Here is a 16,366-nt window from a genome sequence, read left to right on the forward strand (position 1 = left end):
AAAACAAACTAAAAATGAGGAGAGGAGGCTATAAATTTTCATAGTTGAACAAACTGCCTGAAGAATTAACTGCTCAGCTGGGGAAATGGAATTTTAGATTTGCAGAGGCTATGTTTAATTTTAATGGCATTGAAACTACTTTCCCATTATTTCTCAAATAATTAAAATTTATGCAAGACTGACACTTCATTTGGAYGTCTCAGGCTCTTCCTCAACTCTGGTACTCCCCAAATCTCAGGACAATTGAACGGGGAGGCTTTCCTAACACTTGATGGACTGGAGGGGCTGGGAAGCGGAAGAGTGGATTAAAGGATGAGCAGAGACCGTGTCTCCACGGAGAACCCGGTTACAGCTAATCCCAGAATGCTCCAGCGCGTCACGCTCAATTCCAACACCACAGCTCATTTCTATCAGCCTTTGGCTCACAAAATAACCCCACAGGTTTTGTATATCTCACGGAAATACAGAATTTATCTTTTTTTTTTTTTTTTTAATGCTGCCTGAGCGTTAAATTCTTCCAAAGAGCCCCAGCCCATGGATTTCTCCGAGCTGGAGCCGTGTCCCACCTTCCCAAAACTAGCAGGATTTATGCAATAATATCACAATGTACTATTCACTCCTCACTATTTTTTTTCTTAAACACAAAATCTCCTCCCCTCCCAGCTGCTAAGTGCCCCTCTACCACCTGSAGGTTTTGTACTGCCATGGCAGGTTCAGCACAAAGATCTGGCAGCCCTKGGTGTAGGGAAGGAAATGTCCTGCTCACCCCAGGACTGTTCCTTCCAGAACAGCAGAAAAGAACACAGAGAAAACCCTGCTGCTGTCCTGGGGGTCTTCAGYAGCTAAACAAACAGCAAGGTGGATGCCAGGAAGTGAATAATCACTTTGGTAAAACAGAAATCATCTCAACCATGACCAAACCCAAGAACGGTGAATTCCCAGCCCCAGCACTGCGGCAGAACGAGGAGAGCTCAGCCCTGTAAGAACAGATCCCTTCCCAAGCAGCCCACGGACRCTCTGATGTCGGTGCCCCTCTCTCTGTACCTTGTACTTCTGCCTCAGCTCCTCGGTGTCTTCCTTCTCCACCTCCAGCACTCGCCTCCGCTCTGTGGCATCCTCGGCGTAGTCGAGCTGTTTTTATAAAAACAGAGAAGAGATGCAATTTGGCCCATAAAYACATCAAAAAGCAACATCAAATCTGCCAGAATGCACAAGTTAACTATTTTAACTGAAACTGAATCTGTGCATGCTGTATTTTGCTCTCCCCGTGTGTCACCCCAAGTGTAACAGGTCATTAACCCCCTGAAGTGGAGGGTCCTGGCAGGCCCACAGCAGTTTTGGGAAAGTGAAATCTCACAGCCCAAGGATTCTGGGGAGCATCCAGACCCCAGAACTCAGATTCACAGGGACRAACAGAATTTTCTTACTGTGCTGATTTAAGAGCAAGCTGGTTTTTATCTCTGATGCACAAACATTCACTTTTAACTGTGTTTCCCAGCCCCTCCCCAGGAGCCCTGCAGGGAAAGGGGACAGGGCTGCTCACCTCCATCTCCATGCGACCCATGCCCATGACATCGTACTTGACGACGATAGGGATGGGATCCGTCCTCCCTGGAAGAGGAACACACAGACAGAGCTCAGGGCCAGCCCAGCACCACAGCTCACTGTACACATTGGGTTTGGGTGGTTAGAGATCTTGCCTTGGAGTGCAGAGACCAGAAAGCTACAGTGAACCAAACACAAGCCATTCTCACAGCTTACAGCCGACCCTGCGCCCGCTCCCAACCCAGCCGGGATGAGAAATGCATTTTGTGATCATTAACCCGGGATGATAAATTCATTTTCTGAACATTAACCGGTCGTGTCAAAGCTTCTTGAGGTTAATGTTCCCCATGACAAGCCCTGGGGCAGGGCTGATAACAAGACTTGAGCCTTCCCCTCAAGGCTTCCACATCAGGCTCCTCATCTTCCCAGATGAAGAAGCTGCTAAAGACATTTCACATTGCAGCTCACGAATAATCAATCAGAACCTCCCTGGAAGGGATGTGGAAGCYTCCCTCCCTCTCTCCCACCAGCTTTTGTCCCTCCCCAGGAGTAAGGAATGCTGAAGAGAAGGATGGCACAGAAGCCAAATTTTCCCCATCCCAACCATCCAGCTCAGCCAGGTGGTCAGGCCCTGCTCCCCCCACCCCGGGAGCGATGCTCYGGCCCTGCCATGTCACCTGTAAGCTGTGAAAAGGACTGGTTGCGAAGAAAATTGACTTTGAACTAATCAAACTATGCTGGAGATTTATTTTTTTTTTAAAAAAAACATATCTTTAATCCACTCATAACCAGCCAAACAAAGCAAAATGGGGCAGACAAGCACTTTACTACCACAGCTTTTTTTTTTTTTTAATTAATTTTTAATTATTATTATTTTGATTTTTACATCACAACTGGCACTGGTGGTTGTGATGTAACCCACTGACAAAGTACTTACCTTCTCCGGTGCAAACCTTGAGTGAAAAAACAGAATGTTTACTTCCCTTATTATTGCTCTTGTTTGGTGTAAACAACTGTTTTGTTATACACACATACACAGGTATTATACCTTTGGGCTAAAAGATTGACAGGTCGGAGCCACAAYAACAATCTTCCATTGCCATCAACATGTGCAAAAGCTTCAAGTCTTTAAAACTGCCTCAAAAAACCTGCATAGGTGTGAACTCATTGCCAGCATCAGCCATAATTCCTGCCAAAACCACAGCCCCAGAGGGCCTTCTGAAACTTGAAGTACAGATGTGTACTTCTCTTTTTTTCAGAAAAAGTCTGAAATAAATACTTTTTTTTTTTTTAAATTTCAGAAATAAATCCATTTAATTAACTATTTTACAGTTTTGTTCATATGCCCAGGAATTTGACAAGCAGGTATCCAGCAGGTCCAAAAGTAGTGATCACATTGATGTGAAATTGAGCTTTTCTTTGATATTTAGTGTTTACCCTTGGAGAAGGTTTCTCTTATGCCCAATGGTATAATACAGTAAGCAGTGACTGCAATTTTTAGCAAAAGGACCAAATTAAAGACAGGTTATAAAAATGACTTCCTAGGTGCAATTATCACTTTCATAATGTCTCAGCCAGGGATTTACTGGTAAGTGGTGAACCCAAATGGAATGGCTGGCACCAAGTGCCAACAATTTATTATTTTAATTCTTTTTTCAAGCTTTTTTTCTTATTGTTTTGGTTTGGTTTTGGGTATTTTTGGATTTTTTTTTGTTTTGTTTCTCCAGCAATTGAGATMTTTTGATGCAGCCTCATTGCCCTGGTAAACCCCTGTATACAAACAATGCATCAGTACTTTTGCCTTCTAAGGCAGTCAAAGTTTTTTGTTTTTTTTTTAAATTCAAAATCTATTTGGAAATTGCAGTAGCAAGTGCTAGTGCCCATCGTGTTGGGGAGAAAAAAAATCAAGTTTGGACAGTATTAAAAATTTATGTTTAAACTGATTTTGGCAGTTCTAACACAAACAGAAACATCCCTTCTTAGCAATACCCTTTAATGAACAAGGATCAGACAAGTGTGCATAAAGAAAGGAAAGGAAAGGAAAATGAAAGACCAAGCAGAAGGATGATGGCTACAACAGAGAAAGTAAGCCTAACATTGGTGCACTGATGACAAAAGGAGTAATTCAGTCTGAAAATAAAAAATTACCACTGCTAAGTTTACCATCACCACAACAAGTCCAGGATCATAACGCTGTAAAAAAGAAACACCATTTGTTAGGCAGAAACCATTAGGGCAGAAAATAGGCCATTGGGCAGGGAGGATGGGTTAAAAAAATAACAGGAGGCTTCTTGCTCACCCCTCCACCCCATGACCGTGCTGTGCCCTGCAGAACCAGGGAGCCATCGGAGCAGCTCYGACTCCTTTGGGTGTTGGGAGAGCTCCTGGTGACGGCCCTGCTCCAAGAAGGCACCGAGGCTCGGGGAAGCAGGCAAATTTAAAAAGGAAACAAATCAGGATCTTAAAGGAAATCACCAATACTCTGGGCCAAAAGGAGCTCTGCTTGCAGGTAAGAGGTGAATATTCCACGTGGAAAGAAATGCCTTTGTTTTAAATGGAACCATGGTTTCATCAGGAATGGAACACCACGTGTGACACTCAAGTGGCACATCAGGCACGTGACACAGCTAAGGCAGCAGTGCCAACCCCACATKGAACCCCCTGGCCCCAGCTGGGCAGCAGGACACGCTGCTGGGCACTGGGGTGTCCTCGCTCCATGTCCAAGGAAAGCCATGATGGTGAAGGGACATGGGACAGGCTCGGGGCCACCTCTCACCCACCGGCTGCCAGGGGGACATGGGGAGCAGCCAGAGGGGGAAATGGGACACTGTGACTTAAGCTCATTATTTCTGCTTTGAAAGAACTTCCTCAGGAAAAATTACCCAAAGTGGCCGCGACAACAGATCTGTCCCAGCAGGTAAATGAGGCTCGGACGTCGAGAGCCTCCCAGGTCTGGGGTCCCTGCTGAGCCTTTCCTGTCCACCAACATGCTTTGAAGGGAAAACAAACTTCCAAGGCCCAGAACTGCCACACTTCCTGCCGCTCCACAGGGCTGCAAGCAGTGCACACAGACAGCGAATTCCCAGGGTAATCCTGCTGTGTCCCTGTCCCTGCACCCTGCAACATTTATCTTCTGCTTGAGGCAGGTCACAGACTCCTTCACAGACTGGTCACTGCACTCCCTGCAGACTCCAAAGCAGAGAGGGTTACTGCATACAACACTTCCACACACAGGGAAAATCTTGGGGAGAGGACAGAGCAGGAAGCTCCAGTAGGATGGCAAAAATAAACAGCTCACACAAGAGTCACACCTCAGAAAAGCCAAGCTCAAAGTAAATTAAGTTTGAAATTATTCCCTGGACTCATTAGAAATGAAATGAGATTCCCAAACTGACCAGCTGTACTTGTTTTGCTTTCCTCTCCCCAAGAAATGGGAAAACCTTTCTCCCAGCTTGTGAAAACTGCTCACTCTTGTGAAAAAGCCCCAAACAAATCCCGACAGCCGCCCCCTTCCCAAAGCCCTGCAGTGGCACAGAGCAGGCAGGGAGCAGGGGGCATGTGGCCAGGCAGGCTTCTCCAAATTCCCTCCYTTTTAACTGCACAAAGTTATTGCATGTGAGCAAATACTTCCCCCCTCAATGGTATTAATTAATAAATCTTGGGAMAAGGATTCACCCTAAGGCTTCAGGGCTTTGGTGTCAGGCACACAGAGCTCAGTGGGCTCAGGGCTGTGCTCTGGCTCAGGACACAGCGTGGGTGCTGCTCTGCTCTTTGCAATGGGAATACCCCAGCTGGACCTGCCATCTGAGCCTGCCTGGAAACACCAGCATTGGCAACACCAGCCCAAGTTTCATCCTGCTTTTAAACAGTCAAAACAGAAAAGTTTTCATCAGATTTGCAGATTGAGGGGAACTCCTCCCTCCAAAAATAGCACCATGGCAGTAGAATCCCAGAATGGTCTGGGTTGGGAGGGAACTCAAAAATCAGTTCCACCCCCTGCCATGAGCAGGGACACCTCCCGCTGTCCCAGGGTGCTCCAAGCCCTGTCCAACCTGCCCTTGGACAATTCTGGGAACAGAGCAGCCACAGCTCCTCTGGGCAACCTGTGCCAGGGCCTCCCCCCCACTCAGAGGGAAGAGTTTCTTCCCAATGTAAATTGATCCTTTTTTCTTAGTTTACAACCTCTACCCCTTGTCCTATCCCAACAGGAAAGTTTCTCTGTTAAAGAGGCATTCAGAAATAACAGGACAAAAAAAAAAGATGAATCCCAAAATTCCATGTTAACATAACTCAATCAAATCTCTTCCAGTGTGTAAGTCCTTCCTTACACATGGCTTGTAAGCACCACAGAAGAACAGAACAACCTTAATCCTGCTCATTCTGTTGACATCTTCATCGAAATTCCCCCCAGGTACAGCTTTGTAGGATGCAATCCTAGAGGACTGACTGATATCACACTCGTCACCGGAGATGAATTCCATAAACTCAGCATCTCCAGAGCACACAGACAACAGAATCTGATCTTGTTGGACACGGAGGATTTCTCCTTTTTCATTATCTTTGTGCTGCAACTGAAACCCACAGTGAGACACAACCTTCCAGGGGGTTCAGCTGCTCCTAGAGAGTGACTGTTCTGTGACCAACACATCCCTGGCTGTCTCTGGTGGATAAAGGTTGGTTTGTTCAGTCAGTACAAACCCCAGAGCAGGCTCTGGAAGGGAAACGTGCCTGGAGTCAGCACCCAACACTGCAGGAAGGGATCCAGAGGGACAGGGCTCACCTTTGGCTGCACTGTGTGTGAAGGGGGAGATACGGAGGAGTCCCTGGGCTCATAGACGAGCTGCATTTTCAAAGATGAGGATTTTGCAGCTCTCAACACTCCTGGGACTGTTTCAATCTGGCCACATGGGGGCTGGGCTCTGCTCCCAGGGACCAAGTGACAGGACAAGAAGAAACAGCCTCAAATGGTGCTAGGGGGGATTTAGGTTGGATATTGGGAAAATTTCTTTATGGAAAGGGTTGTCCAGTCGAGGGCAGTGCTGGAATCCCCATGCCTGGAGGGCTTAAAAGCTGTGTAGGTGTGGCACCTGTGGACATGGGTCAGTGGTGGCCTTGGCAGCGCTGGGGTCCCTAAGAGTCTGTCCCACTAAAAATTCAGACTCCTCATTCAGTACATCCAAAGGGAAGAGGGGAGGAAATCCACTCATTTTCACTGGTGCACAAGCCTGGGGTGCTTCTCACTGGCTAAAAATGACAGCACGTTACCAAACCCCATTCCAACTGCTGCAAGAAGCAAATAAACAAACAAGGGCAAGCTTTAATCCTGGTCCTCTTTGGGAATTAGATCTGTGAGCTCATCCTGTTTATGTCAGATTTCTGGAAGGGGTTGAAACAATCAAGAGATTCAAACGAAGGTCCATCATCCTCAGTGGCAAACAAAGTTCCAGAGAGGAGAAAGTGTTTTCTAAGAACACAAAAACTGCACTGTGAATTTGATCCTTACTAAGCAGGGGACAAATGACAAGAGAAAGTCAAGTTGTAAACACCCCAATCCCATGGAAAGCTTCCAATGGGAGCTCAAAACTTCTCAGACACACGAACCAAGGGTGACACTTGCAGAAAAGCAAGCTGAGTTTTGACCTTGAGGCATCAAGCAGAGCCCCTTGAACTTTTGAAGGGGAAGGAATATAGTGGAGTCTGGGTGAAAAAACATCCCAACCCCAAATGCTGGGCAATGGATTAGAGAGCAGCATGGAAGCTGCTGGAGCAAGAACACAATTGCTGGTTGATCTAGGAGAGAAATCAGAGATAAGAGCTGCTGTCTGTGTTTATCTTGGTAAGTGAGAGGGTTGAAGGGTCTGGTCTGATTTAGGGCTGTGCTGAGGAGTGAGGCAGGTTGAGCACGGCCATGACCTCTCCCTTGCCCACACCCGTCTCTCCCAGTTTAACGGAACTGCTTTTCCATTGCACCGGCACAAAGGCCCAGGAAGCCTCATTCCAAGGCAGGAGTAGGGCAATTGTCACAATGAACAGGGCACTGAGAGATTTCACATTTCACTGGCTACACCCACTCCAGTAACACAAACTCACCACCTGTAATCAAGGGAAGGATCTTACAGCCCCAAAAGCAAACAAGGGGACAACTGCTCCCCCCAAAGGACACCAAGGCACTGAGCAAACCTCCCTGTGGGTCTGTGGTCTGCTGGGTTTGGACACAGCAGTGAGATGGGTGTGATGACAGCAGCAGCCACAACACCCAGGTTGCTCAATGAAAATATCACTTTTTAAACCACTGCAGTGATCTGTGTTGCAAACATGAGCATAGAAACGTTCACCCATGCCAGGATTGAGGTTCCCGTGAGGACATGTTAAGATACAGGAAGATAAGAGAGAGTTCACAGCTATTTCTTGGGTAAGGCTGCCAAGCCAACCCATGCTGAATGAATAAAGGCACTGTTAAGCATTTTTATCTGACTCTTCTGTATTTTCTTGTATTCATTACAAAGCTCCAAAACCCAGAAAGAAATCTAACACCCCTCAGTCCTTCAGATGCTCATTGTTCTGTGTTCACAGGCCTGACACACATCCACCGTCTGCTCCACGAGATCAGAGGAGCCAACAAATGGAAAACACATTAATATCCGAGCTGAAGCCATTTGGTAAGCGGGTGACAGCGCCAGGATTCAAGACCTTGGAATTCAAACCCTGAGCTCATTTCTCCAAGCWGCAGCTGCCAAGTGATCACATTTGTGACTGATCTCAGTTGCTCGAGTGGTCTGTTTATTGCTCCCCGCAGCCCCAGGAACCTCCAGCAAAGGCAGCGCCCGTGGCCACCTGGCATTGCCTTGGAACAGGGCCCCGGCTCCATCCCACAGCCAGGGATCACCCCGGGGGCTGCCAGGGAGGGGATATTTCCTGCCTGAGCCGCGGGATCACAGCTTCACCTGCAGCTCTGAGCAGCTTCCCACTTCTGCTCTTCCACCCTGCTCAGCCCTCGGATCAAGAGGGAATGCTTTCCCTTTTSTGAACAGATTTAAGGAGGAATGTGCCAAAGGAGAACTGCACTGGAGTGATGTTGAGAGGGGAGTGCTGACTATATTTATCCTCACAGAATTTGCAAGTCAGATCATAAATCCACTTGTGCTTTTTCTTTTAAYTGAAAACCACGCAACTGAATTTTAGCATTTTTGCTACACCTAGCAAATTTGCTACACCTGACTTTACTACCTCAAAAGATATATACATGAAAGGATAAAGTAAACCTAAAGCACTTTTTAACAACTGTGCTCCCTGCATCACCAGAATGATTTATACAATCAGAGTGGGACACACCCAGATCAACAAGAACAGCACTGCCCTGACAGTCTGTGCATGTTTATTGCTTTTAGCCTGAGTGGAAGGGAGTAAGGATGCAGGAAGGGTTCCCAGCTCTGCCAAGAGCTCCCAAGACACATCCCTGGCCCTGCCCTCTCCTCACAGTGATACATCATCAGAGCTGCTCCCTAAGGAGATCCAAGCAGCTCTTCCAGAATAGCGATGCTGAAACAATGCCAAAACTCAGCAAAAAACATAAGCAAACATGAAGGAAGTTATTATTAAATAGGAAAAGGAATCAGGGGACACAAGGCATTTCTTCAGGTCCAAAGGCTGCAGGGAAAGTTGCTACCACTGCAAGGAGCTGCCCCAAAAGGGACGTCCTGGCCCTAAACAGAACCACCTGCTGCTTCTATTTCCTGAGGGCTGGAGATAATCCAAGTCCCAGTCCAGACCTGAAGCCACCCACCTTGAAACTGCACTCGGGCTYACTCTGAGCATTCTCATGACAATAACCCAGTGCTGAATGAGCTGCCTCAGCTCCTGAGGAGCAAAAAACAGCAACTGCAGAGCCACACTGAGCCCCCACGTTACCTGAGCTGTTTAATTCACAACTGAAGCACCAAGGAGCAGCTCTGCCATGACAAATCTGTGTTATCTGTTGCCATTGCAAAGTACGAGATTGGGATTCACCTCTTGGAGATCCCACAAATGATCAGGACAACTTCAGTCYTGGGAATACTGTGGGAATGTGAAGTAAATCAGTGTTTTTAAACTTATCAAATTAATCAYATAGGACACAGTTTGTGGTAAAGTTGTTACACTTGTAACTGCCTTTGTACAGGTGTTGGGCTGTTTCCAAAGGATCAAGGCTGCAATCAGGCAAGAATATTTATTTACTTAATGRAGAACTTTGGAGAGGCCAATCTGTGTTGAAAAATTACAGCTATTACCCAGAGTGGCTAAGAATGAGCTGGACTTGTCCACCAGAGCTGCTCAATCCTTCTCAGAGTCCCCTGATGGCCAGCAAACACTAAATTTCCTACTGTCCTCTTGCCCACCCTCTGCAGGGCCTGCTAGGACCCAGGAAGCAGSAGGATAACCTACTCAGTTTTCCCTGGTCTAATTAAATGAGATTAAACTAACGGTTTCAGTCTTGCAGTTACACCTCTAGAGTACTATTAGTTCATATTAAACATTCACGTTGAAAACAGAAAAAAAAAATCCAGAACTTTACAGCACAATTATTTTTTTAAATAAGACTTGTCAAAAAAATTGACAGGGAAAAGGCAAAGAGCTTATAAAAATATTTTCAAATGTACAATTCAAATTATCCCAGTTCAGCACGCCAGTCCCCTGGCTTTTCATCATACTACTTTAACCTAATGGGAAATACTCATTCCAAGAGAAATCACTAGAGTGGTTGAATTCAGATTTCATTCAGCCCTCTCATTCCCCTCCTGCCTTACATAACTCCTGATTTATTCACAATCCTTGGGCTCATTTAGCMCAGGACTTCACACGAAGGTCAGAAAATGTTTTTAACCAATCTTTTGCTAGTTTTGTTTTTTTTCAGGAGACCAAAAAACTTTGAATTATCAACTAAAGGTGTTYCCCCAAGGATAAAACAGGCCAGGATCACCATTTTCTCACTTGTCAGAACACAGCCATCACACATCTCTCTGGAAGAGTGGCTCCCTAAGCTGTGCTTTCCAAATTAAAAAAGATCCCCGTCAACTGGCAACCCCCTCTCCTGCTTTTTCATATTCTGTTAGCAAGCTGAAGCGCCATTTCCAAATATAACACAAGGAAAAAATGGTGAAAAACATCAGGGAAAGAGAGAGCTGAGGGATGACTCTGCTGAATTCCTTATGAGCATCCCCAAACCAGGATTCCAGCACTGGCGTGGTGAAGGCGACAGCACCATCCCTGCCTGCTGCTCCTCTCAGCACGCAGCTGAAATGAAGGGAAAGCTGCAGATGTTTCAGGCAGGRCACAGCTGTGCTGGTGACAGCCATGTCACTGAGGGCATGGGCTGTGTGCTTCCCTACACAAGGGCTCAGATCTTCTGTTAACAACATTYACACCACAAGGCTGCTGCCCCAAGGAGTACTGAACACCTCTGCCACTGGAATTTTCCTGAGTGAGGCACATCGTACCAAAACGGCAGATTTTTACCCCCAGCAATGGATGGCAAGTGGGGATTTTAGGCTGTTGCAGCTGCACCCAGAGACAGCTCAGCATGCTGAGCACAGGATTCCATGCATCAGGGGTAATCAGGGTGAAGGAACCCATCACAGGGCAAAGTTCTGCAGGGTGAAGTTCTTGTAGAACAACACCACAAGGGCCTGACTGCAAGAAACAACCATTTCTGCCTGGCAAATGTAACACAGCATCACTGGGGGATCCTATCACAGGGTACAGCTCTGCAGGGTGAGGCTCTTGTAAAACAACACCACAAGGGCCTGACTGCAAGGAACAACCTGAATTTCTGCCTGGAACAATTTCTGCCTGGCTAATGTAACACAGCATCACTGTGGGATCCTATCACAGGGTACAGCTCTGCAGGGTGAGGCTCTTGTAGAACAACACCACAAGGGCCTGACTGCAAGGAACAACCTGAATTTCTGCCTGGAACAATTTCTGCCTGGCTAATGTAACACAGCATCACTGTGGGATCCTATCACAGGGTACAGCTCTGCAGGGTGAGGCTCTTGTAAAACAACACCACAAGGGCCTGACTGCAAGGAACAACCTGAATTTCTGCCTGGAACAATTTCTGCCTGGCTATTGTAACACAGCATCACTTTGGGATCCACAGAACTAAATAGGGAGCCTCAACTCAGAATTAAAAGCGACATCACAAAACTCAGCACACTGAACTCATCCACTTCTGTTCAAGTGTACAGAAAGTAGATGATGCAGCACCAATTCCACATGTTTAACCCAGAATTTCTGAGGGTTTGAAGCAGGGACCTTCTGCAGAAGGTCAGACACCACACTCACAGCTCAAGGCTGCTTGAGGGGGTTCTGCTTGTGCTGCAACTCCTCACCATAGGCTGTGTAAGATTCTAGGCTCAAGCACAGCATGCAGCAAGAGTTTAACAGGAACACACCTACATCTCTTTAGAAACCTCTCCTGGTCTTTTCTGAGTGAGAGTGTGGAAGAGGGGAAGAACTTTTGTTCTGCTCCTGCCTTCTCACTGTGCATCAAATGACTTCACTCTTCAAACTCCTAGGATAAGATTAAAATTGSATGCAAATGCTTCCTTCCTGACATTTTATATTTKGATTTTTSGGCCAATCTAAGATTCACACCAAAAGGTCACTGGATAATGAATTAAACACTYCCAACACAATCATCACCAATGCCACAGGCAACAGGCACAGGCTCTGGCTGCTGAGAACTCAGAGAAAAGCTGGAGCAACAGCAGCACCCCTTGCACATCCTGTGCCTGCCCAGACCTCTGGAGAAGTTGGCAGGCAGGTGCACAGGGCAATTTTCCCATCCAAAAGAGCTGAAATTCCTGCACGTGCTCCAAAGCCTACGTYAGGAAGGTTTCAGCACCAAACTGGGTTAAACTGGGCAGCTTATTTTCACTTCTGTGTTTCTGGGACCGTGCAGGAGGCACAGGAAAGCCCTCATCCATGATTTGTTTGGAGCTTCCAGCCAGTCCCAATTCCCAGAGCTCCAATGACACGTGAGAGATCCGGAACAGTCCCAGCGCCGCGAGAGGAACAGTGGGAACATCGAAATCTGGACAAGGCTGCAAGAGCAAATTCCTGCTCAGCCCATGGGACACAGTGACACCACCACACCCTGCAATCCTATAACCCCTGTTCACTCCATCACATCAGAGCCTGCAGCACCCTGAGCCCTTGGGATCCCTCTGAGGCTGGGATAAGGCTTCACCTCCCTTCAAATCTCTGTTATCACACCAGTGATGCACAGAGTGACACAGGGCACCCAAAAGAGAGAACACACTGAGCTCCACCCCCCACATGCCACAGGAAAGGCCCAGAGGTCACAGTAAAGCCCCACCCTGAGGTCTGGCCCCAGCAGGGACACAAGAGGAGTGAAGAGCACCATGCACGAACCACAGGAGCTCCAATGACACCAGGTTAGAGGAAGCCAGAAGCATTACCAGCAGTGTAATCCTGCCTGAGAGGTTAGAGAGCCTTAGGCCAAGGGGTTAATGGGCATTCCCAGAGTTTGGGGAACTCGTTACCTCTGCATAGTCCTCCACAGCACAGACACCCCATCTCTAACGGGCTCATTCAGAGCTGATGGATTACAAGCTCCCAGGTCTTCAGACTACGGGCATGGGAACACGAGTGAGTTATTTCAAGGGGCCTAGAGCACACTTGAGCTTCAAACACTTCCACAGGTTTCTGCAGAAACGGGGTTTGGTGTCACAGGAAGAATTCAGGCTCAAGACAGCAAGGGGATCAGGTGAGCTGGTTCAACAGCACTTCAGTGTTTCAAGGAGATTTTGCTAGCTGCCTGACAAACTGCTGGGAACAGAAGGAAGCCAAATCTGTGATAGCCTTTGGAGGAACCAGGAGGTTCTGAATCCAGAAAACCTCTGCCACCACTTTCCATCTTCAGTGGGCCCTTTACTGGCCTTCTAAAGACTTCTGATCCCTGTGAGCACTGAGGGCTCGTGGGAACTATCTCTAATCTAGAATTTTTCAGTCCCAAAACATCAGCACAGTTTGAAGCTGCAGCACTCCCTGGCAGTGTGGAGGAAGCAAATCCTCCTCCCTCCACGGTGACTCTCACACGTCCACCACACACACGCCCCTAACCTGTACCGACAAGTGAGGCAGCAGCTTCTACTTGCAAATTRCCAAATGTGAAACTCAACAGTGCATTCGTTTGGATATATTAACAAYGGAAAGAAAATCTAATCTAGGAACAAAAAGCAGAAATAATTTTGTTAAAGACCAAGGCTGGAGTTGAAGGTTTCAGACACAAGGGAATGGACTTACCCTGCAGTGATTTTCCCAATCCCTGGCCCAGCTTCCACCCATGTTTCTGGAGTAAGCGGTGTCCAATATTATCCTGACAGACAGAACAGAGAAAACAAACCAAAAATATTCCAATAATATATTCTTCCCTTCCCGCTGACATTTAAACATGTGATGAGCAAGAGATCTTTCTACATATATATGCATGCAAAAAAATGCTACTGAAAAGGCAATATATGCCCAATAAAGGGAAAGACAAATGTCAAAAATTGCTGGCTAGATTTTTTCCAGGGGGATGGGTATCGGGGACGGTCACTTTCTGATGGTGTGCTGGGCAACTTTTGTGCATCACGTTTAAAAGAAATAAAAAAAAAAATCATCAAAATAAAAAGCAATGTGGGAGAAAATAAAGTGTACCAATAAAAATTGACAGTAAAAAGCATAAAATCAAGATGTTTATACAATCATATCCATCACCTAGACAGCACCACTTAAGATTTTTTTGGTAAAGAAAATCTACAATGTGTTTAGTCATTTTGTTTGTGTGTCAGGCTTTTATAATACTGAGTAAGTTGTAAGTGCAAGACTGCCCCACCACTAGAAACCAAAACACAATCAGAGCAAAATCCAGGCTAGACTTGATTGGGTTTTTTTATATATGTATATATATATAAACTAGCATGCAGCCAATATTAAACTGAAAAAACAGTGAGGTTAGTAAAACAAAAAAAAAATAAAATAAAATCAATTAAATAAAATGAGCTCAAGCACAGACTGGGTGATGCATTTCACATGTAAACTAACAAAAATACTAAGATGTTAGAATGAAACAGGCCTAGCAATAAGTTAACAGCAAGGAACCATTAGTGCATGTAGGGGAAACAATAAGCATAATGTCTCATCTTCCTAAAAAAAAAAAATAATCTATTTTGGAATAAGTGGAAAAGTACTGACGCAGCAATTAAGTGTCAGCTTTTGGAAATGGGGACGAGCAGGGCTCAGTGTGGAAATTGTGTTTTATGCAAGGTTTCTGCCCCCAGACAAAGAGCAGAGCACTCACAGCACCCTCGAACCATCTCAGTCTGCCAGCTCGCCCTCAGTGACCAGTTCACCCAGTCACAAGCAGTGAGCAGCTCCTCAAAGGACTCTTGGCTGGGACCATGTTCACCTTCTAATCACAAAAAATAAAAATCAAAATCAGATACGAAGTTGTTGATTATTAATTACCATCAGGCAAACCACAACTCGAGGTAGCACAGAAATATCCTGAATTATAACAGGCTGTGACTCCAGAACACTGAGTGGCACAAGAAATCCTAAAAAATAATTGTATCTATGTTGCAGGTTTCTTGAATTAATGAAGTCATCAACAGAAACCAGAGTAGGTTTTGTCACTCCACAGTGAAGAAAATGACCACAAAGTTTGCACAACTTTGGTGAATCAGCTTGAAAGGCACAACCTTCCCAAAGATATTGGCTGCATGGATACATTTTTCCTTAAAAAGATGTTATCAAGTACAAATTTTGGATTTTTTTTCTGATATCCTAGTAGAGCAAGACATTTTCTATTCCTGTAGTTCCCAAGGAATAACATACATTTTTCCCACACTATGGGCTCTGCCCCAGGACACAATTAGGGCTACATGGAAAAAAAAAAAATTAAACCAGGAGAAATAAAGAAACGTCTGGGGATAAAATGTTAAATGCAAAAAAAAAAAAAAAAAAAAAAAAAAAAAAAAAAAAAAAAAAAAAAAAAAAAAAAAAAAAAAAAGGAAAATAAACAGCGATGGATCCCCACCACAAACACCATGGAGAGGGCTGTCTGTTTTTGGGAATACAGGAAAACTTACCTGCAGGCACACCTGGGCAGGCCAATCCCAATGGCCACAGAGTGCCCCGTCCTGGGAGAGAGGGGCTGGGGCTTGGGATGTGTTTGAGATAAGGCACTGATTGTCCTACCCTGACAAAGGATCATTGAATCGAAAAGCCGGTGCTGACAAAAATGGCTGCGTTTTCCAAAAAGAAAAAAACAAAAACAAAAAAATCCAAAGGACAAGGAGTACTTTGCAGTCTTGGCCAAGTGGAGATGAGACATTGTGCTGACTGTGTGTGTTATGAATGCACTAAAATAAAGACAGATGAAGCAGAACGCTATTCCAAAAGCAGTGCAAGTGGAGTGAAAGCATTTCCATACGAACCTGGCTTTAAAAACTGGGCTGTCAAAAGAACAGTTAAATGTAACACAAAGTAAGAAACTGTCCAATCACTAATGGTAGTTTTTTTCTTTTGCTTTGTTTTCAATTCACTGCTTGCAAGTAATGTATTTATTAAAGAAGAGTGAAAGCATAAAATAAATTCAACAAGTCAAGACCAGCTGGGAGATTCAAGAGCGGTGTGTTGTGATTGACACAGTGAAAGGGGAAACAAATGTTAAAGGGAAAAAGAAAAATTTAGAAAGGTTATACACATTAGCACCACTTTTACAGACCCACTCAAGAGGATGGTCCCRAGTTGTTTGACATAAACTGGAATTATG

At 45.6% G+C, this 16,366-nt stretch overlaps 1 protein-coding gene across 1 annotated transcript in view; it reads right to left on the reverse strand.

Annotated features, from left to right (window-relative positions):
- GPATCH8 (G-patch domain containing 8) overlaps positions 1-16,366 on the reverse strand; it is a 56,928-nt gene that overhangs the window by 19,193 nt on the left and 21,369 nt on the right. Inside the window, exons 3-5 of the mRNA XM_057383179.1 lie at positions 13,852-13,924; positions 1,544-1,611; positions 1,045-1,131 (exon numbers count right to left, since the gene is read on the reverse strand). Coding sequence (XP_057239162.1) covers positions 1,045-1,131; positions 1,544-1,611; positions 13,852-13,924 — 228 coding nt within the window. The remainder of the gene's footprint in view (positions 1-1,044; positions 1,132-1,543; positions 1,612-13,851; positions 13,925-16,366) is intronic.

This window comes from Malurus melanocephalus, unplaced genomic scaffold (assembly GCF_030028575.1).
Source record: "Malurus melanocephalus ecotype Western Australia unplaced genomic scaffold, MMel_1.1 scaffold_613, whole genome shotgun sequence".
Taxonomy (NCBI): Eukaryota; Metazoa; Chordata; class Aves; order Passeriformes; family Maluridae; genus Malurus; species Malurus melanocephalus.